Genomic DNA, 27440 nt, shown 5'->3' with positions numbered 1-27440 from the left:
ACTCCATGACACAGATTTGCATGACACCAACTGCCGCGGGCATGATTTTTCTGACTGGTGGGTGGGGTGTACGTGGTGGTAACTCACATCTCACCCTCTCTCAGATGAACCTAATGGGTCCATAAGGAAAAATATAAAAGGAACCCAAGAGATAGCCTATGTCAGCATAATATCATGGAAAGAAGACAAAGGTAGAGCAAGAAAAGATTATAAAATAGAATAATAATCGCTTACAGAATTGCTGTAGGATTAAGCAAGGAAACACATGAGCAAGTGTCCTGCAGAGATGTTCAATAAATTTTAGTTTCTTCTCTTTCCTTTTGGCCTATAATCACATGCATATATCCCCTCTGAATTCAAGATCCTCAGAAAACTGTGAACTATAAATTGCAGGGTAGGATCTTATCATTCGTAATTCTCCAGCCTGAAAGATCGTAGCTGGGGGTTAAAATCATCTGAGCTGATTCAAGAAATGAGGATTGAGGCCCAAACATAGGTGTTACTCATCACACAGAGGGTATGCAGTGACTTCAGGCAAACCAAAGTTAGAGAGCTCCTTGCAAAAGTGTTAGATGTCTCCCTGAGTGCAGAGGTCATTAGTAATTATTTACTTGAGAAACCTATGTAATATGTACCTAGCTTACTTATGTGTGTTCCATCGTGCTGATAGGAAGTTCTTTAGGTAATCACGAATGTTTTCTGAGAACACTGTGGTCTTAGTTCATTCTAGCACCTATCATTCTGATTTGAGGGCAATATATGCCTTTCTCTATTTCCTCCTGAAGTGGAATGGAGGGTGAACTGGACAGGAAAAGAGACAGTGGTAAAATATATGAACACTTGAACAATAACAAAAAATGATACAGACTCTAAGAATACTCCACTGGGTCTAGTTATACTGTTTAAAGATTGTTTAAATCAGTGGGCAGAGGTACTTTCTAGAAAATCCATTTTCTGCTGAATTAAGATGAAGAGGGGAAAAAGCAGAGGATGAAAAAAACTCATATCAGTAATAACCTGAATCAGTATCAAAAAGTTAGCTTCAGAAATTACTTCAGTACAGTACTACTGGAAATACCTCACTGTTATACATATCTCTTGCAGGAAGATAAATACAGAGGGTACAATAAGTGCAAACGCCCCACAGGGTAGATATTCTGGAAGGCTGGCTATGTTATTAGAGATGTGGCTCAGAGAATCACAGAGTTAAAGGACACCAAGAGCACTAGCCAACTTCTCTCCCAAGCAGTTCTTCTAACAAAAGACATAACTAGTCTCCCAATGTCTGTTTATATACTTTTGATGACAGGAAACTTGCCACTTAATGAAGCGATCTATTTTATTATAATTAAGCTCATTCTTACATGCAGTAAACCACTTCAATTTCCCAGGTAAGCAGTAGCATCTGTAGGGACCAAGAGACAGTGAGTGCCAACCAAAGCATATACATGCTTAGAAAGAGCTGGCTTTCATTTAAATACACAGAACTTCTTAGAAATAATGTACATTCTCATATGTTCCCAGACTTAACTAAGGATTTTCATAATAGAAGCCCTTGCTTTACCCGTTACAATTCTCTAGCACTGGGGAGGTGGTCCCTTCAGCCCTCATTCCCTCCCAAGAAGCTGGTAAACAAACGTCCCCTGATGAGAAAACCCTGCATCCTCATACAAGAGGAACGGGACTCTATCCTTGCCAACAGGGCCTGAACCTGGATCAAGTAACTGATCCTTTGAAAAATCATTGAAATTCATAAATCTCTGAATCGTGAAAATAAAAATTACACTCAAATCCTCATCTAAAACATTAGGAGTCCAAGTCAATATCTTATTCCCTAAAATATTCACCCACAGGGCCTGATTGTTCTTTGAAGCAGCAGAGCAAACTCTACTTTCCTCTGTGTGTTTATATTAAGCCCACTCTCATGAACCAACTACGTTGCCTTTCTCTGATTCCACTCATCCACACTCAGATGGCCGAGGCACATCCCTCACTATCTAATCACATCCCAGATGGTTTCTAGGTTCTCATTCTCTGCCTTCAGATGTGACCCACCCTTCTCTACAAGCACTTCCCACTCTGTTCAAGAGAACCAGCTTATCACCAACCTCACTCTCCCTTTGGTAAAAGCAGGTCTACTCAGGAGGTCTCTGAAGCAGGTGTCTGCCTTGTTCACTGTATTTTACCAGGACTAGCTAAGCACTGGCCAAAGAGTGGTACTTAAAAATATTTAAGTGGGGCTTCCCTGGTGGCGCAGTGGTTGAGACTCTGCCTGCCGATGCAAGGGACACGGGTTCGTGCCCCGGTCTGGGAAGATCCCACGTGCCGCGGAGCGGCTGGGCCCGTGAGCCATGGCCGCTGAGCCTGTGCTTCCGGAGCCTGTGCTCTGCAACAGGAGAGGCCATAAGAGTGAGAGGCCCGCGTATCGCAAAAAAAAAAAAAAAAAAAAAAATTTAAGTGAATGAATGAATTGATGATTTGAATAAATTAATGTAACAGCCCAAAACTCTATCACTGCGACTTCATATAATAAAATTATCACCACTATAGGGGAAGGGATACTTCCAATCCAAGGTAATAATACTCATTCTTACAAAGACAATAGTTACAGCTATCACTGAAATTATTACAAATCATAATAACAACCTACACAGCCTAGGCCCCTAGCTGGTTAAGAGGACATGCCACTTTCCTACAGGCTCTAGGCACTTCCCTAGAAACACAGACAAAAATTATTCAAAGATGTCCTTTGGAAACCGGGGAAATGATTCAACCGTGACATCTACAGCAGTTCCTAAAAAGAATATGCTACAAGAACTGATTTTTAAAAGACTTTTATTGAGGGAAAATTTTGTCATTATAATTAAATTTATCCTGTTCTTCCTCCTCAAAAAAGATGCTGACATTAGTCTCTCCACTACATGCACCTAATGAGACTGTTCTTTGATTTGTAACCATGGTTACTACTTGCAGAACCCATCATACTGTGTGGCTCTTTCTGAAGCAAAAGCTGATCATGGCCCATAATAGTCTGTGTGATCCAGCTGCTTCCTGGAGTCGATAAGAATGGGCCTTAGAAAATAGAACCATTCCAGAAAATTACACTTCTGAACGCTGACTTGTTGCCTCTCATTGAGAATCACCAGGAATTTCATTTTCTGATTTGAAACAACAAAGCCGAGTCATCAGTGTTCACACCTCTCGTTAGCAGACAACAGCACTATCTGTGGCTAAAAGCAGTGAGACCTGAGGACAGAAAGAATGAGAAGCAGAGAGGGAAATAAAAAGGAACCACGTCATCTGGAGTCTACACACCTGAGTTCAAACCCTGGTCCTTCACTTACTGTGTGACCTCAAACACTCCCCAACAGACAGGCAAGGTTATAGCAAAAGAACAACCTCAGATTCTCATGGCTTAAAACAACAGTGATTTATTTCTCCCTCATGATAATAATGTCCACATGGATTTGCTTGGGTTTTGGTTTTATATCTCTGTCCTTAGGCCAGGACCTAAATGCATGGAGCAGCTCTCACTAGACACACTGCTGGTTTGAGAGAAAAGAAACTAGTAAAATATGTACTGGCTCTTAAAACCTTTCCCTGGGAATGATACCCATCACTTCTGCTTATGTTCCACTGGCCAAAGCAAGTCCTGTGGTCACACCTAACTTCATGTGGGTGAGGAAGTAGAGTATTCACATATGCCCAGGAAAAGAGAGAGTACTCATATATGCCCAGAAAAAAAGAGAGCTGCAACAGTTGTGAATAGCCCTAAAGTACCATGGTAGCATAAGTACTTAACCTCATTGAGCCTCAGCGATTTCATCTATAACAAGAGTCAGGGATGCTTACTTCATAGAATGTTTTGTGGGGATTAGCTGGGACAGCACTTGCTTGAATAAATAAATGACAGCTAATAATAGTCGTAGTTGCCTTGGTAGTGGTATCTCAACCACAGATAGAATGATCTAGTCAGCAAGAAACGGATGCCCTAGCCGAGGAATCCAATTCTCAAATTCTATCAATACTGTCGGCAGCTACAGAAAAGCAGCAGAGCTTCCCATGCCAGTAAAGCTGGTGAGTTGGGTATGATATGAAGACTATGATCTGACAAATTTAAAACAATCATTCCTGCTCTACGTTTTCACATTACCTCTCTTTTCCATCTTTTCTCCCATTTTCAGGTTAAGTGTTCAATTAATCAACAAATATTCACAAAGTGTGTGTCAGGCACTACATTAGCCCCCTGAGTAAGAAACAAATCAGTTTTCTCCAAAAGAACCCCAGTCTAGGTAGGAAGAATCACCATTTATGGTCCAAAAACAGCCTGCACACCACCAGCACCCCTCACCAAAAGGAAAAAAAAAGTTAAAGAAAACTAAGTCATACAAATAAGGAAATGTAGATATATTTGAGAAGAGTACCCAACAGTCAAAAACAAAAAAGGAACTACATATTGTTCAGAAAGTTTATCTCAGGCAAATGGATGCTACACATTCTGGTTAAGTAGATGCTACGTATTCTATTTCCTTTCTTATTTGTTTTCAGATCGACTAAGCTCTTAAAGATGATAAGAGCATATCCTGTCCATACCAACCTAATGGGGACAAAGGAGATACAAGTGTGACTGACAGTGTATGGTTTGCAAATAATTTACCCATGGCAAGAGCTGGGTGGATGAATGAGTCCAGTCCAACGTTTACTAAACCTCTACTAAGTGTGCAACATTGTGCTTGGCAGAGGGGATTGAAAGATGATGGGATGTGGTTCAGGCTCTTTGAGCACTTTGCCAACCATGAAGGAAACATATTTGTACTATGGTGTGGTGATAAAGTAATGGCAGGGAGTATGAGAGCAGAAATGAGGAAGGGGCACATTGGTGGGAGGGAGGAAGGAGAGAGAAATGAAAAAGAGTCTCCTGGAGGAAATAAGAGCTTCAAGGATAGATTAAATTTAGAAAAGTGGGAGAAGCTGCAACAGCAAGAATAAGGGACAGAAAGACTGAAAGGCATGTAATCTAAGTATATGAGAATCCATATATTACTGGAGCTGGTAGTACCAGAGTGGAAATGTCAAGAGATGATTACAGAGTTAAGCAGAGACCAAGTCAAGGAGCATCTCACAGGTTAGAGAACTTGGGCTTGACCTTCTCAACATGAGCAAGGCTATGATGCTTGGGCTTGGGCGTACAAAAAATAGGGAGTAGCCACTAATGGTTTGTTTTTTTTTTTTTTTTGTGGTACGCGGGCCTCTCACTGTTGTGACCTCTCCAGTTGCGGAGCACAGGCTCCGGACGCGCAGGCTCAGCGGCCATGGTTCACGGGCCCAGCCGCTCTGCGGCATGGGGGATCTTCCCGGACCGGGGCACGAACCCGTGTCCACTGCATCGGCAGGCGGACTCTCAACCACACCACTAATGTTTTTTGAGCAGAGGGAGTGATATGTGTGCATCTGTGACTTAGGTAAGTCCTTCTGGCGGTTGTGAAAGATGGATTTCAAGGGGCAAGAATGAAGGCTAGGAAAGGAGGAGGATATTAAAATAGTTCACGCAAGAGATAATGAGGATCCAAAGCAAAGCAGTTGTAATGGAGAGTCAGGGAAAGGCAGGAATGAATAGGAAGGGGATGAAGGATGAAGGACAAGAAGGAGTACAAGATGATAGGGGATTCTGCTCTGACAAGGGTTGGAAGAGGGGCTCCTGAGGGGGAGGATGCATTAAGAGGACTAGAATTGGGATCTGAATTACCAGGACAACTCTAAACACCATAAACATTCAGTTTACCACAGAAAGAAAAGCCATTATTACTGAAGATTCTGCCTGTAATTTTCATCAAAGTAAAATTCTACTACATGCTGCCAAGAAGAAATTTCATTATTAACTTTGAAATTGACAACTGCAGCTAGAATATTACATTTGCTTTTCCTTCAGTCTCTCTCACTCACATGTGGACAGACACACTAATTCAAGTAGTTAGATCTTCAGTGGTCTCCAAGAATTAAATCCAGACATTGTTTGGTCTAATAAGAGTGGTTTATTATACATCTGCATGAAAGACCCTCCATCAGTTTCAAATTAATCCCATCTAATCTCAGAAGTCTCCCATAAAACCACAGCCCCAGCAGTTCTTTGGGAGACGTTGAACTGGTAACCCTAGTCCTTCCTCACTATGAGAAAAGCTCTCTTCTTCCGTCTATACAAGTAGGCAGGAGGAGAGTATTTTCTGCACACCGGCCTTGCATAGCGTCACATGGTTCTCAGCATTGCTCAGAAGGGCACACTCCAAAGTCAAGGTTACAATTTCCGTTATAACTGGGTGGGAGCCATTGGTGCTGTCCACCAAATATCTCTGAATCTTTACCTTCTGGGCACATGGTAGGATAACAATTCTTTGAAGTTAGGTATGAGCATATGACTCACTTTGGTCAATGAAATATGAGTGAAAATAACATGTCATTGCTGGACACAAGTTACTGAGGCAGCCCAGGAGTCACCTTAACTCTTTCCCATGCTACAGTGACTGTGGAACCATGAACCAAGATAAGGCTTCCGTTCGCCTGGATCCTGTATAAGGATGATGAGCATGGCTCTCACAGTTCCACATTAAGCATGTAGTAGTTTAACAGAAGCTTCTGTGGTGTTAACTGAGATGTTTGGGGTTAGCAAAATCCAGCCCACCTTGACTACTAGTTGTCATGAAAGCAGTGAAGAAAGGTCAGGAAGACCCAAAAATTAAGAGTGTTTATTTATCTGGTTTAGACCATGTTAGGAATTAAAAATAAAGTTTTTAAAATATTTATTAATTTAAAATAACATAATAAACCCATTGCATGTTAACATAAGTAATGTATTACATAATAAACCCATTGCATGTTAACGTAAGTAATGTATTTTATGAAAAATAACTGTATTTTCCAAAACTAAAAATTTGGCAGAAAGAATGGCATTGTTTCACATTTTTACAAATATCTTGAATGTATGGCTTAATGAAAATACACCTGGATTCTCATGTCTGCTTCTATGTTCAATCTGTTGAGATATGCTGTTTTGGTTGAGTGATATAAAGAAAAACCTAAGACCTTTCAAACTCTTTGAAAGGGTCTCAGGGATACCCAGGGGTCCCCAGTCCCCACTCTGAGAACTAGTTCCGTAGTGTAATTGGTCAGAAAACTTTTTCTGTAAAAGGGGCAGATAGTAAATATTTTAGCCTTTGTGGGCCATACAGTCTCTGTTGCCACTATTCAGCTCTACCACTGTAGCATGAAAGCAGCCATAGACAATACATAAACTAATGAGCATGGTTGTGTTCCAATAAAACTTTATTTACAAAACCAGACAGTATGTCACATAGGCCTTAATTGTCCATCCCTGCAATAGAGGATACCTAAGTCAACTTGACACGGGTCCTGCTTAAGAAAAGTATAGCTAGTAGAGGGAATAGGACATACCCACACACTACAACACAAAGCAGAATGAGATAAAGGTCATGGGAGGAGGCGCAAAAAAAGGTGCTTTCAGAATTCAAGGTCAGTAGAGAGTAACTCAAGTTGGGAATGTTTCAAGGAGAATATGGGCCTTGAACAACTGGCAGAATTTTGACAGAAAGTCTCAGGAGAAAGGAAAGTATTTCAAGTGGAGAGACTGTTCAGGGCAAAGACACTAACAGAGGGAAATATCCAGCAGCTTCAAGTAATGGTAAGTAGCTTCTGAAATGTAGTGTAGATAAAGGGAAATACAACAGCATGAGATGCTGCTTCCTGAACTTTAGGTCACTATGCAATGGGCCTTGAGTGCCACGATCAGGGGGTTGGATGTGACCTGAGATGCACTGAGGTGCCACTGACCATTTCCACATGAGGATGTCAGCCAGGAATGATAAGATTAACTGGAAGGCAAAGTATAGGATGCATTTGCCTGTGCCCAGCTATAAGCAGTGACCCCAGATAACAGGCCAAGCAAGAGGAAATAAGGACCTGAACAAAAGCAATGAGAGTTAAGACCAGAAAGGAGACAGAGGCGAGCAACATGACAGACGTACCATTGAACAGATTTAGTCCTTCACTGCGGGTGGAGGGGAAGAGAGAATGCATAATCAAAGATGACTCTAAGGTTCCAAGTCTAAAGGAGGGAGAAAGATGGTAACGGACAGGAAAGACAGGAAAAGGCACAGATTTGGTGAGGAGAAGAAGACTTCCATTGTGAACATATTCCACATATACCACCATTTGGCCAAATACAAGTTTGAATGCTCACAATTCCCAAGCTCTCCTTGCTGGGGAAAAACAACTCTTATTTCATAATTCCAGCAGATGGTCACAATTTTTCGAAATCTGTGCCTCTTAAAATCTCCTCCAAGTTCCCAGTACTCTGAAATACAACAGAATTTCTAAGTTTTTATTCTTTCTCCACCTTGATTCTTTCTATTAATAACTTCTAGAGCCAGCATCTACTTTAGTCCGCTGTAAATACCATATTAGGTAACAATGAAATAACTAATGAGCCCTTCTTCAGAAGCTCAGGATAAATAGTAACTAACACCTCCTTTTTGAAAGGGGTTAGGACTGTCTGTATTTGAAGAATGTTATAATTTATTCTTGGATACCACATAAGTTTTCTGAATGTCTTATGTTAACTAAGAAGTCTGAAGGTAGATGTCAGGTTGCTGAAAGATTTCGTTTCCTACAGTCTTTTCATAGTCTTTCACTATGAAAAGCTATAGTGAGATAATTTTGAAAGTTATACTTGGATTTGCTTTTTGCCCTTGAAAAGCCCAAAAAGTATATGTGAGAATGGTACAATAAATGACCCAAATAATATTCCCAATCAAGAACAAGCCCACATCTCGGACACAGGGATGGAAGGTGAAATGCTGGGAATCAAGATGAAAATGATCTATACTCACTAGTTGCCTAAAGAGAGCTGTGATGTGGTGGTCATTCTGCACCCTAAAGACAGGTTTAAATGGATCCCCCAAACTAAGGTGAGAATGTGCTAACAAAGCAGAATTCTAAAAGAGTCTTGGCCCATGATACATAATCTAACCATCTCCTAGTCAAATGGATCTTCAAAGATGGTCCCAGCAGGCATGAAAGGGGCAGAAATAGGGACTGTCTCATTTCTGTAAACCCCATCACCCTTTTCTATGACAGGTTTCCTACCATCTCCCTGGCTGCAAGCTCAAAACCTGAGGCATCTTGGATTCCTTACTCTGCATCCCCTGACATTCAATGGGTGTCAATTCCTGCAGATGTCGTCTCTACAACACGTCTTGCAATATCCCCTCCTTTCCATTCCCACAGGCACAATCCTAGCCTGGATGCTCGTTCTCTTCAACTGGTCTCCTACAGTCACCCCCTAACTCTCTCCTTACCTTCAGCCTTTCCCCCTTCTAACCCATTTGAAACCCCCGGCAGATTAATTTCCCTAATACACAGTTCTGACCAAACTACCTCCTTGCTAAAAAACGTTCACAGACCTTCCACAAAACAGCTTAATGATTTCGCCACCTTAACGCCCACATGTTCCGTTCTTATGCCCTCTCTGCTAATTAAATGTGTTGACTGACTCTATGTCACACAAACTCTTCTCTATTCTCAACAACCTGGTTGCTTGTACACTTTTCTCTCAGCCTAGTATTACCTTTCAATGTCTCACTCCTGCTTTTACCACAACCTCCATGAATGGAAGGACAATCTACCCTTTATGGCCCATTGAAAAGTCTGCCTCCTCTGAGAAGAATTAATTCCCCAATATTGTTTTATGCCCCACTATCCACTCTTCTAATAAGCATTTTCAGAGAGTATAATGTAAGCTACTCTGTTACACACTGTAGACAAATAGGTCCCTCCTCATACTCTTCCGGGGGCTCTGTCTCTCTCAAATTGTTGTCAGCTGTGAACTTCCCTCACCTCTCTCTCCCACTGGACTATGGAACTAGAAATGGAAGGGCCCAGGGAACATTCGTTGACTTGAATGTGTTAAAGTGAACTCTCTGGGTTCAAGACCTTCCTAAAGAAGTTTCAGTACTCTTTAAGAAAACTCTTGAGCCAGAGAAAATTATAATTTTTATCGGGTCAGTAAACTTTCCAACAGTTGAAAGACTTGAATTGCTTAATTCCAGAAATGCCCAAAAAGAAAAAATACAATTATTTTTCCCCTAAAGCAGAAGAGTCCCACTTGCATTTCAGTTCTTTCAATTCTAATGTTAACTGTGTAACCTGGTTGTAAGATGAAATAAGAATCTACAGGATTATACCACTGTGGTTTCATTTAAAAAAAAATAGTACTATCTAATATTAATACTTGGGATAGTAATAATATCACACACCGGATAAGTACCTACAAAACAAAACAATACACTGAATTGGACCAGGGGGTCCCTGCCTGGTAGATTTACAAACTAGACAGAAAGACACAATACAAAGCCAAGTGATGGCGGATGCTGGAATGTGCAGAAGATGCAAAGCCAAGTGATGACGGATGCTGGAATGTGCAGAAGATGATAGGAAAAAAACCCCTAAACCTCATTTTCTTCTTTGAAGTTCAGACCTAACAGTCTAAAGCAGCTGATTTCCACTGCCAATAACTGCAAAATGACACAAGTGTTTTCTAAGGGCTCAGAGGATGTGGGCTGTTAGACGTCAAACTGAATTCACAGATAAGCGCTCAGAGTGAAGAGCCATTCTGGATCTACCAAGATAGGGCACACACCTACGTTCTAATAATGGCAAAGCATTTAGGTGGGTATTAACTTGTCCTGAAAAGTAGAGGTAAAAGCTCCTTTGTTCGCAGTAGCCCAGACTGGTTTTAGACGTGCTGGTGAGATCTCTAAGAGGAAGTCATTTTTGGTTTTGTTCCAACTTCTAATTCAATACCTTGGCAGCGTTTGAAATGGATAAGAGCTGTAAGCTCACATCTGCTTCAGGTGACAACTAAGATAAGAAGCACACAATGTAAAAATGGTGAGAGCTAACTCCCCAAAAGCAACTTTAAATGTAGCTTATTAGAGGTAGTAGTTACTTCAAGTTAACACTAAGTCTGAAAATATCTTGCTAAGAATACTAAAAGATAAGGAACCTTGTCCATAAACCTGTTTTTTAGGTGATATTTTGGGTGGTGTTTCTGAAAAAATAATTCCATGTAAACTATTAGAATAAACTGATGACAAAATTCATCAGACTGCAGTGAGCAGAAATACAAGGAAATAATTTTTCCAGGTAAACAATATTCACTTGTGGTTAATAGTTTACTGTGGTCAAGACGGGCCCTAAAGAAAACTGAGCTGTTGGTTGTTTTTAAGGAAATGATAGCATGTCAAGGATTAATAAATATTTCCTGTACAGCTCCTATGTTTCAAATACCTACACTGCACTGGAAGGGACACAAAAGCATGAGATCAGGCTCCCGACCTAAAGGAGATTTTCTATACAGTGGAAATGAAAAAATACAAGTCATGCAACATCAGATGGCAACATAAAACAACATACAGCAAATCCTCCACTGTGAGACACAGACAATAGGAACTAGGAAATTTAGGACCTGAAAAGATCTTTTGTGTTTATGAGAACAATTTTATAAAGGAGCTGGGACTTCATTCGGGCCCTACTGAATAGTTTTGCATAGGCATACTTGAAAAGGTGTTCTTAGAAAGGCAAAGGGATCAAGGCACCCACGAAACAAACCAAAAGAAAAAGGACAAGCTGCTTAGACTAGAGCTTCATACTGAGAAGAGATGAAAATGAGGAATAGGTTGGTAGGACCAGCAGGACTTAACGCCACTTTGCACATCTTCATTATTTTATATATTATGTATATTAAGTTTATTGAACTGATGTGGTAGGTAATAGGGAGCCCTGGGCTTCCCTGGTGGCGCAGTGGTTGAGAGTCCGCCTGCCGATGCAGGGGACGCGGGTTCGTGCCCTGGTCCGGGAAGATCCCACATGCCGCAGAGCGGCGGCTGCGCCCGTGAGCCATGGCCGCTGAGCCTGCGCGTCCGGAGCCTGTGCTCCGCAACGGGAGAGGCCACAACAGTGAGAGGCCCGCGTACCACAAAAAAAAAAAAAAAAAAAAAATAGGGAGCCCTGGGGGAGGTGACTGAGATGACACATCAAAGTCGTTTGTTTAGGGAGAGAATATGTCATATAAATAGACAATGAGAAGAATCATCTCTCATGACTAAAATGTGTTTTCTTAGAAGGATTGGCCCAGGGTGTGATCTTAAGTTAATTTCCAAATAGGTGCCATATTTCCACAACATGAGCAAACTGAACGTTTTGGTCAATTTCCTTGATACTTCATCCACAACAGTATATCAATGTCTAGATGTCTGACATGGAATAAATAAAACTTTAAAAGGATAACAACAGCTACATTTTCTTGAGCAATTCCTATAAGCACTTTCCTAGTAACGGTAAATGCTAGATTTACTGAGTGCTGAGCAATACACTAAACAACAATCCTATGTTGGTAAGATTAACCCAGTTTTACAGCTGGGTTTTCTGTAAACCCAGATTTCCATTAGAGAAGTAACCTGCCCAAAGTGAAGAGGCCAGTAAGTGGTAGATGCAGGATTCAAATCCAGTTCTGCCTGACTCCAAACTCCAGTGACTAAACTTTGTACCTGCATTTATTTTTTCCCTAAGAGGCACCACTGAGAAAAAAGTTTACTGAAAGAAATGGGTGATTTTTGCAGAGAAAATCATGTGAATGCTGAAGGTTCACTGCAAGGTGAGTAAATCTTTCTGGCAATGTAACCATGTGAGTTTCTTACACTTTAACTTCAGTAAGACACTATTTGTCAAAGTTATAGATGAAACTACTACATGATGAAGTTCAAGTCCTGCCCAAGACACTTAATGATCTGTTATTAAACCTCTCTAAGCCCCATTTCTTCATCTGTAAACTGTGGATAACAATAGCCATTTCACAGGATTGTTCAGAAAATTAAATGGTATCCCATAAAGTACTTAGCTCAGGGTTTGTACCAAAAAAAGTGATGAATTAATGTTTGTGACTCTTATCATTATTCAAGACAAAATTATTTTTCAAGCTTCTTAGACCTACTGTACAGCAGAAATAATTACAAAGTTAGTAGTTCAATAAGTGGCCCTTCCCCCCCAATTCTCCTGCCACCAAATTCTTACTTTTCCTTTAAGATTTAGCCCCAAGATCATCTCCTCCAAAAGCCTCTTCTACCACCACAACTCCCAGGCCCAGCAGATGTTTTTGGTACATGTTCTTTTCTCTTTTGGTTTTAGGTATATAAATCTTGTCTCTTTAACAAAACTCTTTATTTTATAAAAAAATAAAGATTCTATCTTATGCTACGTTTTCATTGTCTGTAGCACCTACTGCCTTTTTGTCACTTAACAGGTATGGGGGGGAGGGGAGATTTAGACCACTAACTTAGTTTTTCCTCTCATCCAGCATCTGAATGCTTTCACACCACCTTCAGAGACCTCATCTTTAAGAGATCTTCCTCCCAATCCTCTGAAGTAAGAAGATCTGGCGTCATCACCACCACGAGGAAATTGAGGTTCTGTAAGTGTTCCGTGGAGGGAGCACTGCCAGTGCCAAGCCCAACCCTTAGTCTCCAACTCTTTCCACTGCCTTACAAGGTACTCGGCTTAATGCAGGATGGCAGACCACCCAGAGGATACACTATTACTGTCCTCTTTGCTAACAGAAGAAACGAATCCGTAATTGTGAATTTAGGAATCTGTGAGCCTTACCCTTCAGGCATTCTTGAGGATGCCCTCCACTCAGTAACCATGAGCCCCATCTTCGTGCCCTCCCACGCCCACCACTGCCACCATCCTTGCCCTTTCCCGGTCATTGACTTACTCAGCCATCCCACGCTGGGAAAGCGCCGCACTCGGGGGTCATCGTCCAAGGTGCGGGTTGCTAGGCAGGGCACTGAGTTCTCAAGCGGGCTGCGGGCTTTAGTGTCAGAAGCAGAAGACAGGAAGAGGAGGAGGACACATGAGCAGCCACAGCAAGGATGAGGATGAAAGCATTAATTAAGAAGAAAAAAATACTAAAGCAAATCACACAAGCAGGTTAAAGGAGAACAATGACATATTACATTGACACGCACACCCCTCCCATGACCCTGCATCCTTAGATGGAACAAATCCCAACACAGAATTTAAAAGCCTAAAACAAATTACATTCAATCATCATAGTTCCCCAAGTACCAGTGGATGATCTGTCCTGAAGTTCTAACACAAAAAAACATGGATTATATCCAGAGGAAAGATTTACATAATGAACACTAATCTCAAGATGTACGATCAAGACTGTTAATAACCTTGCACCACATGAGCACACGCAGAGGGAAGTTACACACACTTTTGTAAAGCACAGGGAGCAGGGTGTTACATTAGTAACGCGCTTTCTTGTGATTTACCCAACAGACCCTTTCATGGATCTTGTACACAAAACAGAAAGCAACATTTCAGGGCTTCCCTGGTGGCGCAGTGGTTGAGAGTCCACCTGCCGATGCAGGGGACGCGGGTTCGTGCCCCGGTCCGGGAAGATCCCACATGCCGCGGAGCAGCTGGGCCCGTGAGCCATGGCCGCTGAGCTTGAGTGTCCGGAGCCTGTGCTCCGCAACGGGAGAGGCCACAACAGTGAGAGGCCTGCGTACCGCAAAAAAAAAAAAAAAAAGCAACATTTCGTACTCTGACTTCGGAAATATTTTCCTTGATGAATACAGAACTGGTTTTCAATTCCCTTTGCTTCCTGCTTTTCAGCCCTTCAGGAACATGAGTCTAGGATACAGACAAATCAACCAATACAAATCAATTTAGAAATGCATGTTATTTCTCATTTTCTGGTGCCCTTTAATACTTAATTTTACTATAATTTTAATATGTGGTGTACCCATGCCAAATGTTAGACCACATCAGAGACAGAATAATGATGTAGGCTAAATATACAGCATAGTGCCTCCAGATATTTTTAATCAACTGGAGAACACCATCAACTTCAGCCTGAAGATAGTTCCATTTGGGTTTCATGTCATCTGTTTCGCTATTCTCATCAAACGCCTCACTCCTGGTAAGACAGGCAGCATAATTATCCTTCAAGGAACAACAATGAGGTTGGAAATAACTAACCATCAGACTACATACATTTGACTTGAGAGAGTTTTTTTCTCCTAAATAATATAGTCATTAAATGATCAAAGCAACAAACAAAAGCATATCCAACCGAAAGCAAAGATTATCTATTGACACAAGTGTGCAAATGACAGGGTAGACAAATAGTCCTCTTAAGGCTATTAGTGACTGGGGAGGTCAAGTTCTAAATTGAATCAATTATAAATTAATGTAAGTTGATGGCCAAATTTAGGCATTCAGCACATTATAAAATCTAGAAACATTTTTGTCAATTTATCTGTCTGTGTTTAAAAGCTGTAAATAAAGCCAGGACTTGTGAGCGGGCCATCTGTGCCAGCACCTGTTTGAGGCAAATCTGATGTCTTTTCTTTGCAATCTGAATTTTTGTTTCCCATAATTGAACTTCTTTGCAAGTTTTTATTGCACTAAGAAAAATGAAAAAGGGAAATGAACCAGTTGAGATTATTCCAAAATTGCTTTTGTTAAGAGGGAGGCATTTAGAAATATATATTATCATACGGGCCAATTTTCACCTCCTATTTCTTTTGACAACTGAGGGACCTGCTTAGCGAGCCAATATTCCTGCAGGCTTAGCTAAAGGAAATGGAAGAGGTTGGACAACTGGCAGCCATTTATCTAGGACCAAGAAAGGACCAACTAAAATTCCAAATCAGTGAGAACAGAGGGAGGTTAGGAATGCAAAGTAAACTCAAAAGAGCCTTCACATTCTTCAGCTGCTGAACAAGTACAAAGCACCCAAATTCTATCACCAATACCATGGCTTGCTCCTAAAATGAGTACAAGAGGTCAGCAGCTGCTCCAAAACTCGGGTGCTGATGACTGCCTTTCCCCAACAGCTTCTCTCTCCTCCACACCCCCACCCCCCGCCAACATGTCAGTGCGTTATTTGTTGGGAACTAAAGCTGGGAACTCCTTTTTGCATATACAGCCTCCGCTGATGCTAAGCCTCACCATCCAGGGGACAATGGAATGGAGCCCGGCACACACTGGCAAAGAACCTGGCTCCAAAGACAAGCATGAAAACGAAACTGCCCATAGAGACTTGGCACCTGTGTTTTAGTAAAGCTGATTGGAGCCATCTGGCTGCTTACCCTCATGAAAACTGGAAGGCTCACAGCATCCATTACTCATATTGGCAAATTCCAACATTTTGATTTGTTAGACCTCTGTGTACTTCTGTGCAGGAAGAGATACAAACTCTGTAACCTTTTCATACTGCTTTTCTCCTCTTCACAAATTTACTCCAAAGATAAAATGTTGAAAAGTTGTTCTTAAACATGAAGCCAAACTTTCTATGATCGTAGATAGCATGGTAATGATATATTGTGTAAGCCTTTTCCAAATAATGCTTTCACTGTACCTCTTCTACACTTAAGCTACAAAATAAATAGCTTTGCTACTATCCTACATATTCTCTTTTAAATCACTTTTGCCTGACTTCTGGCATAAACAAGGTAGAAACTGGTTCATATTATTGTGACTTGATGAGGAGACATAGCTCTAAAGATTTTCGGGTGATGGTTTCCAATATCTAGACTGTAGAAAAAGGTGTTGTGAGGAAGATTTTGGGTTTTGGGGGGTGGGAGTAATGATTCATCTTTCCCTTGATAATTAACTTGTTCAAAACCATCAGTCCTAAATCTGTTCAAGTAAGGGTGTCCCTACTTGAATCAGGCAAATAAACCAAAAAGAAAAAAACCCTATCAAAAAAACATTTTCTTAGCAATCCTATTAAGAAGAAAACAAATTTTACTCGTGCTAAAAGTTTAGGACTCTTTCCGGATTGCAATGTTGTATGTTCAAATAGTGATTCAGCACCTACTATGTATTCCACACCATTATTTAGCCAAGAAATTTAACTCAGGAGTTTAGCAATATTTCTCCTGTAAACACATGACATGTTGCCTAGAAGTCTCCATTTAGAAAGCCAATAAAGACATCCGACTGCCATGTTTGGCATGGATTCCTGCCTAGGCACAGAATGACCTCAGAGCCCTTCAACAACACAGGGTTACACAAAGTAAGAGCTGTGGAATCACTGATGTGTGGGAAATAAATTATGGTTGAGGAAGCTCATTACCACTGTAGCTGAATATGAATATTGTTATCAAGGGCACTAGGTTCCCCCACTTCTCTATCTTGAGGAAAGTTATTTTACATTTCTGAGCTTCAGGTTTTTCATCTGCAGTTGGAGACAATGATATAGAAACATTAGAAACATCACAGGAAACAATGCCTGGTGTATAACAGGTGCTCAATTAATGGGAGGTATTATTGTTGTTGCTGCTACTACTACAACCATTGACGGAACGATACTTCCTTTGTTCAACATCCTTAAGGGTGCTGGAAAACATGAAAGACAGCAACCTTGGCTTAATTTAATGCAACTTTAATATCAAAATGTGATTTTTAAGAAATCAGGTTCATAAACCCCCCAAAAAAATCTCCTTTTTGTCCTTTGTATTTATACTGAAACAGGGTTCAAGTAAAATGAGGCATGCTTTATCATTCTTGGAAGACTTTGATTTTCTTCCCCCTTTTTTCTTTTGGGAAGACTCGGCAAAGAGTCCACAGTGCTCACATCTCATGTCTCTATTTTGCCTTCCCTCATCCCTCATGTTTTCTTGTCCTTCCCTCTCCTCTCCTCTCTATTTCTCTTTCATAGAGACCAGGGCAGGGAGTAGGATCTACACCTACCCTCCTGTCTGCTCTCACAGCAAGCTGAGTCTGGGAAAAGCAAGACTTCACAAGGGCAGCTCTATCAAGGATCTCAAGCCTTGGAAGAAGATTTACTCGAGGCTGGCAGCAGAAAATCAGTTAAGGGCTCTTTTCCAGAGAAAGAAAGAAATGGAGAAGAGAATATTCATATGTGGTAAGATACGACAATGAGAATCATTCCATTCCTTTACTCCATCACAGACCGTGGTTATGTAAAACAGACTGGCAATTAGTAAAATTTTTAAATACGTTTATTTCATGGTAACATCCTGCTATACATGTATTATTTATTGATAGCTAAGAACTGTCATTGCTCAGACATACTAATCAATCTTTATACTCTAAGTTAAAAATATTATAAAGCCCATGAGTGGCACCTCCTTATGTATTATTTGGATTCTGTAAAGTTGATAATGAAAGTAGTGCTGTTTCAAAAATAAAACTCCAAGAATGTTTTCATATATGGAGTGGTGGGGGAAAAAAATTAAAAGACACAGAAAATGAGAAAATACAAAATAATGGTGGGGAATTGAAGCTCTGTCTTCAGTTTTAAATCTGAAAGGCACTAAATTTTCCCCTTAAAATACTTCTGAATAATAGCTGTTCCTTACAATGACATCTCACGTTATGATTATTAAATACTTCTCACAAAGGTATCTCATTTACTCCTGGTTATATACATAGAATAAGACATTAGTACCCTTATTTTACAGATACAGAAACTGTGGCTCAAGGAGATAATGTAAATTGCTCAAACTCATACTGCTACTAAGTATTACTCCCGGATTAGAATGAAGCCTTTGGAAAAGATGGTGCCATGTCTTCAAGGAGAAGATTGTAAAGTAGGCCTTCAATATCAAAAACTAAATACTCACTTGTGTTATATCTCTTAAGACTGACTCTTCATTGCCATAAACAGCAGACTAGACTAGCAAATACTGCAAGGGCATGACCCTTGGAGAAAAATGTATTATTGTTTATTTAAAGATCTGAACATTAAAAATCTTAGAAGATCAGTCACCTGTCTGGGGAAAGAAAAAAAAAAAAGAATAGTATCTGATAGATGATTTAGAAATACTACAGTTATTAAGGAATACTTTTCTTCAGACATTTTTCTAGAAACTTTCCATGGATTGGTTCATTTAATCTAAGACTGAGAAGAGCTTGGTCATTCACTGAATTCTAGCCAGGCCATTCATCTGTGCTGTGCAAATGAACGGAGAATTAGAGTTCTGAACAAAACAGATGGATGTGTGCTGCTGGTTTTTGAAAAGAGCTGGTTATACGCAGAAAGGCACCTGGGAAGATGACTCTCCTCTGAAGGTGATGTGAGCCTGTCAGCTGACCTATCTCAGAACTGGAGAAGCACAGTGACCTGCTTCTGGAACAGAATCTTTGAGAGAAGTCAGGGAAATGTCTGCCTTACCCACTGATTCAGGGAGCAGGTCTGAATTCAAGGGTATGGGGGGAAAGGCATACTGCAAAGTAGAATAACCAGCCAGAAACAATTGGGGTAAGCTGGAATCCAAAACACAGACAAAAGTTAAGAATGTCTAAAGTGACTGAGAAAGCTGCCAAACCTGGCGATGGTCCCAGCCAGATCCACCACATGCCAGTATCTAGGCAGCTTGATCTAATACCCAAACCAAATAGCTGGAATATGCCTAACCTCCAATCGGGTGCAAAGCAGCAAGAGCCTAGCTAATCCTATTTACATTTCAGTGGGACCTAGAATTACTACTAACGGAAAAAAAATGATTTCTTTTCATTGTTTGTTCTACGTTGCTAACCACTATCTATGTTATTATAGGTAACAGCAATAGACTACACTTTTTAAAATAACTAAAGGTGTTGTGTGCTAATGTCAGAAACAGCAGTGTGGGAAAGAGTTAGGAAGCAGCATCCTGCCTGGCAGATAACACTGAAAAGAGGAATCTGGGGAGACAGTAAAGGGTGGGCAATAAATGGTGGGAGCAAGTGGACTGCATTTCTCATACCTGATAGACAAACAGAAAGTGGTGAATTCAGATAAAATTTGGAGGTTCGATCAGGAGCAGGCCGTGAGCCCCCATAACTACAGAAGAGGCCAAAGTGCACCAGGAGAAAGCCTGGAGGAAGCAGCACGAGGCCCAGGAGCCAGCTGCCCTGGCTTGGAGCTGCCACCTTTTCCAAATCCTCATCCACCTGCTGCAGCGGCTTTAAGTCTTCGATTCTCAGTGTGGTTTACGGTTTCCCTCAAAGCCAGCAAAGAGGAAAATCAATGATGGGGACAGACTATTCTGTAAGAGGGCTGTGATGAGAAAGGGCTTCTTCCTCTCCCATTGCTAATGAAACGGTATTGGTGTCATTTATCAAAGGGCAGAGAAAATAAATCAGCACTATACCCATGAGATTCTTCCAAAATAGTTAAGTTACAGAGCAAATAGCATTCCAGAAAATACTCTTACTCAATATGAGATTTTTCTTCCTTACTTGTGTCTAAACTTATTACATATACTTTAGTATTATTTGTTGAGTGATTACTATGTACAGTTACCATTCTAAACGTTTTACATTTATTATCTCATTTAATTTTCATTATCTCTGTTTTACAAACACAGAAACTGGGTACTAAATTACCTTTCCAGTTTTTTGCTGAAAAAACTAATGAATATTGGGATCATAAAATTGGATTGGGCAAAATGAAATTCATAGTCTAGATGCAGTTGGATAACTAAAGTCACTTCTCAGTAAAGGGCATCTGTACTCCCAGACCACGGAAGGAAAGGATTTTTATGGTAGTCTAGGGGGAAAAAATGAAGCCAGGAAAAGACCAGGGACAAATTCATAATGGCTTCGCCCAAATTTCCATAAAGGGAGTGACAGCCAAATACTCGAATTATGGTTCTTGGTCCTTAAGTTGGGTATTACTCATCTTTTGTAAGATTAGACAATGTATATCAAAAGTATCCATTTAAATGGTAAATTATACTTTTAAAAATCAGATAATCCTATAAAACATGACTTTTTAAAACAGAGTTATCAGGTAACCTTGTCAATTTATTGACTGAATACAGATTAGGTATAAACTTTACTTTCACTTTCTAATAAAACATAAACTAAATACATCTTATTTGATTTTTAAATACTACCAAGGAATGTTCCTAGGCGTCAATGTTATTCTTTCATAGTAAACTAAAATAATACAGAACTATTATCTAAGTATCTCTGACCAAATTATTAAGTAGAACCATATGAAATTGCCGATAGTCAACTTTATTTTACCCACAAAAATGGCAATTTCATATGGTTCAACCTAAAATAACAGTGAGAAAGAAAAAGAGAATAGCTAAACAAAAGTCTAACACCAGAGGAAATGAAAACTTCATTAATTTCTTCATGCTACACTAACTCCATAGAAATGCCTCAAGTAATATATTGAGAAAATATAGCACTTGCCTAAAATTTAGTACCTGGCAAACATGCCCACCAGAATTCACAGATGTCTTGGATAAGTGGCAATTTCACAATAATTAACACCTTGGAAGCTAGCCTGATTCTTCCCTGATTTATTAAAAATAAAAATGTTTTTCATTTCTTTTCAAAATCATTAAATCATCTGGAATCCAAAGCCACATCAAGACCCAAAAAATTAGAGTTAACCTTTGGCCATGGCTAGACAGTGGTGGGCTGTAGTGCATGGGCTGGTAAATGTTTGAAAACCAGCTCTCTGGTGGAAAAATGTGTGTGTGTGTGTGTGTGTGTGTGTGTGTGTGTGTGTGTGTGTGTGTATGTGTAGTAAATTTTACTGCTATAAAAGATGTGCAGCACACGTACAAATAATAAATACACAATGCTCCACTGTAAATTGCCTACAGCCAGTTGATTCTCATAGAAAGCTTTTGTTGATTTTTACCAAACTCTTCTATCAGTAGCCAACTTATGGTTTCAGCTGGCAAACAAGCATAGGTCCAACATCCATGTTGAACATCCATTATCATATATGTTAATGAGTAAGACAAAAGTGAAACAATGAAGATATATGTAAGTATGAGTGTACTGACTTCACTCAATCATCAATGATGTGGGTGACTCCTTCGTTAAATTGGATAATATCTTTTGAATACTGAAAGAATATTTCCTCAATTCTTTGTGTTATTCACATTTTAACAGCTGTTATGGACTGACTGTTTTTATTCTCCTAAAATTCATATATTGAAATCCTAACTCCCAATGTAATGGTATTAGGAGGTGGGGCTTTGGGTGCAGAGTCTTCATGAATGGAATTAGCACCCTTATAAGAAGAAACAGGAGAAAGATGATCGAGCTCTCTCTACCACGTGGAGATGGAATGAGAAGGTGACCATCTACAAACCAAGAAGAGGACCCTCACCAAGAACCACATATGCTTTATCTTGATCTTGGACTTCCCAGCCTCTAGAACTATGAGAAATAAATGCTTGTGTTTAAGCATTTATACCAGTCTATGGTAACATGCTATAGGAGCCCAAGCTAAGATAATGGCTATAGACACTACCTACTTTTAAGTTTAATCTGCATTATTAGCATTTTCGCTATCCCTTTTTTAAGTCTAGAAACAATTGACAAAACAATATATCAAGCCCTGATTTGTAGAGTTTGCTGATTTCTATGGTGTAATACTACCATCGTAACTGAGTCCAAGCTTCCAATATGAAGTCCCTGAATACAGAGTTGGGAAGAAGTTTTCTACTTCCCACTATTTTGTAGCAGAACCCTATTTTGTAGCATTTTGACTACACAGACACAATAGATGTAACCTGAAGAGCGTAGCCTATAGTAAAATGCAGTAAAATAAGTAGGAGATAATGAATTTTGAGTATTTATTACCATTGTTTTTAATAATATGATCTAACTGTATATGTTTATGTAATTTAATTTTTAATAGTAGCTGTGTTTTACAACCAGCCCTCAAAATTCCCAATAGCAATTGGCTCTTGTGAGTACGTAAGAGGTAGCACACTACTGGGGAATGAAAAAATTTCCAATTCTACAGTATGTCCATAGATTTCAGCTATTAATTGCATTGTTGCTATCATAACTAAGGCTGGCATCATCCTGAGTCTATTTTCTAAGGCTGTGATAGAAAACCAAGGTGACTTCAGTTTATCTAGGAGTTTACATGGGGGTATTAGAATCTAGCTTCAACTACAATCGATACATTATTCTGATTTATTAAAGTAGTAGCAAAAGTTCTATAATTTTTTATTTTAGAATTTTACTTTAAGAACATTTCTAACTGTATAAACTTTCAAGTTAAGAAAAAGTGCCTCTAGATAACCAAAAATTTCCCATCTGATACTTTATAATAATGTACCTTGGAGGCACATGAAACTCATTACTATAGAATCTCTTAGAGCCAAATCTTGCCTCTGGATATTTAAAAGGAGTTAGGTAACACAAATGCCAATAACATCTTTTAAAAGGCCTAATCATATTCCATGCTGTAGGGTGTAAGCTGAACAGCTGAAGAGTCAGAAAGAAAAAGAACTGCCTGCCCTTCCTACTTGCTTTCTGCCCAGCATCTATGGCATTTCACATGTGAGAAGGTGAGTGACAAATGCAATTTCAACTTTCCTCTGAAGTACAAAGATCTACTGATAGGATAAAAGATTGAATGACCGAGCAATATCAACTCATTAGTTGTACTCCATGTCCAAATGCTTTCCCCTAAAGCACAAGATTCTGGCTTCCAAGACCCATCTGTTCCTAATTTCTCCTCTGCCTATACTTCCGTGAAAATGAAGCTCACCCTCACACCACACTGGTAGAAGGCACCCTTGCTCTACAATATTCATTCCTCTTCTCGTTGCAAATACAGCAACATTTGAAAACAATGCACTTTCTTGCTTCTTTATACTACCACCAACTTCATGATAAAAAAAGTAAGTCTCCAAATCATAAAATTTCATTTTATGTGAGAAAGAGGATAATAAAGATATTAAAAAACAGACTTGTACTTTAAATGCCATAATTTTTTAAATGTGAGTTGTTTTTAAAATTATTATTTGTGACATCAGTTTTAACAAACTGTTTATCACATAACATTTCCAGCCATTAAACTCTTCAAAATGCTATTTAAAAAATAAATAAAACAAGAGATATACAAAAATCAAAACATTTCCAGTCAGCCTCAATATTCCAGGTAATGGTTGAACCATCAAATTGTCACAGGAATGTTCCAGATTAGATTCTTCCTTTTGTGAATGTTTTTTATAAAGAACATTTTAATGTTAATTATTTATTTATAACCTGTTGTGCTTCAAAAAAACACTTACAGCAGCAATTAAATCAATATAAAAGTCGCTCAATAAAATTGAACTTTTCATTTGGTTCTGCTTAAGGACTAGACACTCATTTAAAAAACTACATAGAATGGTTCCAAAATATAGCAAAGTTTGCTAACAGTAAGCTCTCTCCCAGCCAACCATTAATTTTAATATTAAGTCAGAAAACCCGATTTCCAGAAATGGAGTGGCTGAGTTAGAGTTCAGTTTATACACTTCACTTAATCCACCTTTTCCGTGACAACATGTTTTATGTTATTCTGAAAGTGCAGCTGAGAACAATGAATTAGAAGCTCCCTTATCTACTCATTTCTCTTAATACTAAAATGACTGGGGGTGGAATGGGAGAGACCTAGTTTTACCAGCCCAACGCTTAGCAACTCTTTCCCCACAACTTCATTTTCCATACCTCATGGAAATTAACTTCTCCCTTAGACTGCACCAAATCATGAAATTTATTCGAAACAAAGACAATGATACAGAGGATAGACACTTTGCAAGAAACTCTGGTAAATGCAAGAGAGTATAAATAAAACACAGTGCCTTTCCTATTGCTATATAATGGGATTAATATCCTACCTTGAATAATTATTCTCACATCTAACTATCAGTATCATATAACAAAAGAGTAGATTGGTCTTTTAAGCAGTAAAAGTAATACTGAACCTTACTTTTATGAATGATCATTTACAGGCTGGACACCGACTCGTGTACCAAGCAAACACTTCATGATACGCGATGTCAGAGTATCATATCTTAGTCTATCCTCCTAATTCTGACAAGCCACCATGTCAAAAGCACTTTCCTTGATGTACTCAATAATCTACAAGTTTGCTGATTCATTGGAAACATTCAGTTGTTTTATCATAGGGTTATCATAGCGTTATTACCAAACCCTCTCAGTCAATCAGAATAGATGTGTGTGGAACAAGCAAGGCATCTGCAGCCTACAGTAACTGCTGACATCTTTCCAACAGGACTGCAAACCTGTCCAATTGGATAAAAAGTGTCATTATGAAATGGCTGTGGCATATGAACTTGAGAAAAGAAGAAATAAGAAGAGGGATTTAAAAAAAAATAATAAAGGTGACAAGAGGTGGAATAAAGGTGAGTGAGGCAGGTAAGAGAGAGCAGCAGCCAGGCGGCCCCTGCATTACCATTATCAGGGTTGGTAAACATCCTACTTGCACTGGAGACTGTCTTCCCAATGTCAGCCAGGGATCGAAGGTTGGATTTCTTGGTTTGATGCCGGTGCTTCCGGAGCAAAGTATAGGTCACCTTATCCTTAAGGTCAGGTTTCAATAGGCCTGTCTCAATCTGATGGTCAACAATCATCTCTGATACAAAAACAAAGCAAAACAAAAGCAAAAAACGAAACTCAGTCACAAGACCACAAAGTTCATGTTTTACTGTAATTTTATGGATGTCATCCTCAAATTTAATATCAATATATTTATCTTCCAAATTTCTAACTTTCCACTGTCTGTGAAGGTAAAGATACAGAGTACAGTGCTATTGGCATTAAAGAGAGAGTTATAAATATTCTGGTATTAATTACATGTTTAGAGAGGAAGAACTGTCTTGTAATTTTTTTTCAATCCCAGTTAGTAGTGAATTCACATTAATCACATTCTTCTCTTAGTAACACAATAAGTAATTTATATTTTGCAATTGTTTTGTTTAAAAGTAAGATTAGAAAATTTCATGTACTCTTATCATAGCAACTGTGCCAGAAATATAAATGATATGAAAAAATCGTGAAGAGAATATGCAAAATTTAACATCACGACATTATTGATTTTTAAATCTGTTTTCCCAAATTCTTCTGTAATGTTATATTTTCTTTATAATAGGACAAAGTAAAGAAAAATAATACCATATCAGGTTATTTGAATACCAATTAATCCAATGAAAGAAAGATTAAAGTATAAAATTATGCCTCAGTCTTTTCTAAGAAGCGAGGTTTATTCTTCTTGTTTAGATCCAACTAAAGCCTTTCCAATATATTAGTCATTTTAAAGTATAACCTGATCAGAATTTTCTAGAAATTTTAATATATTAGTCTTACTAAAAAAAAAAAATCACTAAAATTTCTATTAGCTCTAAGTCACTTTCTTACACTATTTACAAAAATAAACTCAAAACAGGTTAAAGATGTAAAGGAAAGACCTGAAACCATAAAACTCATGGCAAAAACATAGGCAGTACACTCTTTTGACATGTCTTAGCAATATTTTTTTAGCCCTGTCTCCTCAGGCAAAGGCAACAAAAGCAAAAATAAACAAATGGAACTACATCAAACTAAAAAGGTTTTGCACAGCAAAGGAAACTATCAACAAAACAAAAAGACAACCTATTGAATGGGAAAAGATATTTGAAAATAATACATCCAATAAGGGGTTAACATCTAAAATACATAAAGAACTCACACATCTCAATATCAAAAAAAAATCCAATTTTTAAGTGGGCAGAGGATCTGAATAGACATTTTTCCAAAGAAGACATACTGATGGCCAACAGACACACGAAAAGATGTTCAACATTACTAATCATCGGGGAAATGCAAATCAAAACCACAATGAGATATCACTTCACACCTGCCAGAATGGCTGTTATCAAAAAGACAACAAATATCAAGCGTTGGTGAGGATGTGGAGAAAAGGGAACCCTCCTACACTGTGGGGAATGTCAATTGGTACAGCCACTGTGGAAAACAGTACCGGAGTTGCCTCAAAAGATTAAAAGTAGAACCACCACACAATCCAGCAATTCCATTTCTAGGTGTTTAGCCAAAGAAAACAAAAACACTAATTCAAAAAGATAATATGCACCCCTATATTCACTGCAGCATTATTTACAATAGCCAAGATATGGAAGCAACCTAAGTTCCCACTGATAGATGAATGGATAAAGAAGATGTGATATATACATATGTGTGTGTGTGTGTGTGTGTGTGTGTGTGCATGTGTGTGTGCGTGTAATTGAGTATTACTCAGCCATAAAAAAGAATAAAATCTTGCCTTTTGTAACAACATGGATGGATCTAGGGGGTATTACACTAAGTGAAATAAGTCAGAGAGAGAAAGACAAATACCAAATGATTTCACTTATGTGTGGAATCTACAAAACAAAACGAAGAAACAAACAAAACTGAAACAGGCCCAAAGATACAGAGAACAAACTAGTGGTTGCCAGAGGGGAGGAGGGGAGGTGGGTGGGTGAAATGGATGAAGGGGATTAGGGGTATAAACTTCAGGTTATAAAATAAATAAGTCA

The 27440-nt window shown here is 39.1% G+C and overlaps 1 protein-coding gene across 7 annotated transcripts in view; it reads right to left on the bottom strand.

Annotated features, from left to right (window-relative positions):
• The window catches only part of SLC4A4 (solute carrier family 4 member 4), a 350238-nt gene that overhangs the window by 166329 nt on the left and 156469 nt on the right, over positions 1–27440 (bottom strand). For 5 of the 7 annotated variants that reach the window (XM_082838378.1, XM_082838380.1, XM_082838375.1 and 2 more), the window contains one exon: positions 25322–25501. The exons of 1 other annotated variant lie outside the window; for it this stretch is intronic. In XM_082838378.1, coding sequence (XP_082694504.1) covers positions 25322–25501 — 180 coding nt within the window. The remainder of the gene's footprint in view (positions 1–25321; positions 25502–27440) is intronic. One more of the 7 variants, XM_082838376.1, reaches the window with a different exon arrangement.

Source organism: Leucopleurus acutus (genome assembly GCF_964270905.1).
Source record: "Leucopleurus acutus genome assembly, chromosome: 4".
Taxonomy (NCBI): Eukaryota; Metazoa; Chordata; class Mammalia; order Artiodactyla; family Delphinidae; genus Leucopleurus; species Leucopleurus acutus.
Note: the sequence above shows the minus strand (reverse complement) of the source record. Positions and strands in the feature narration are given on the sequence as shown.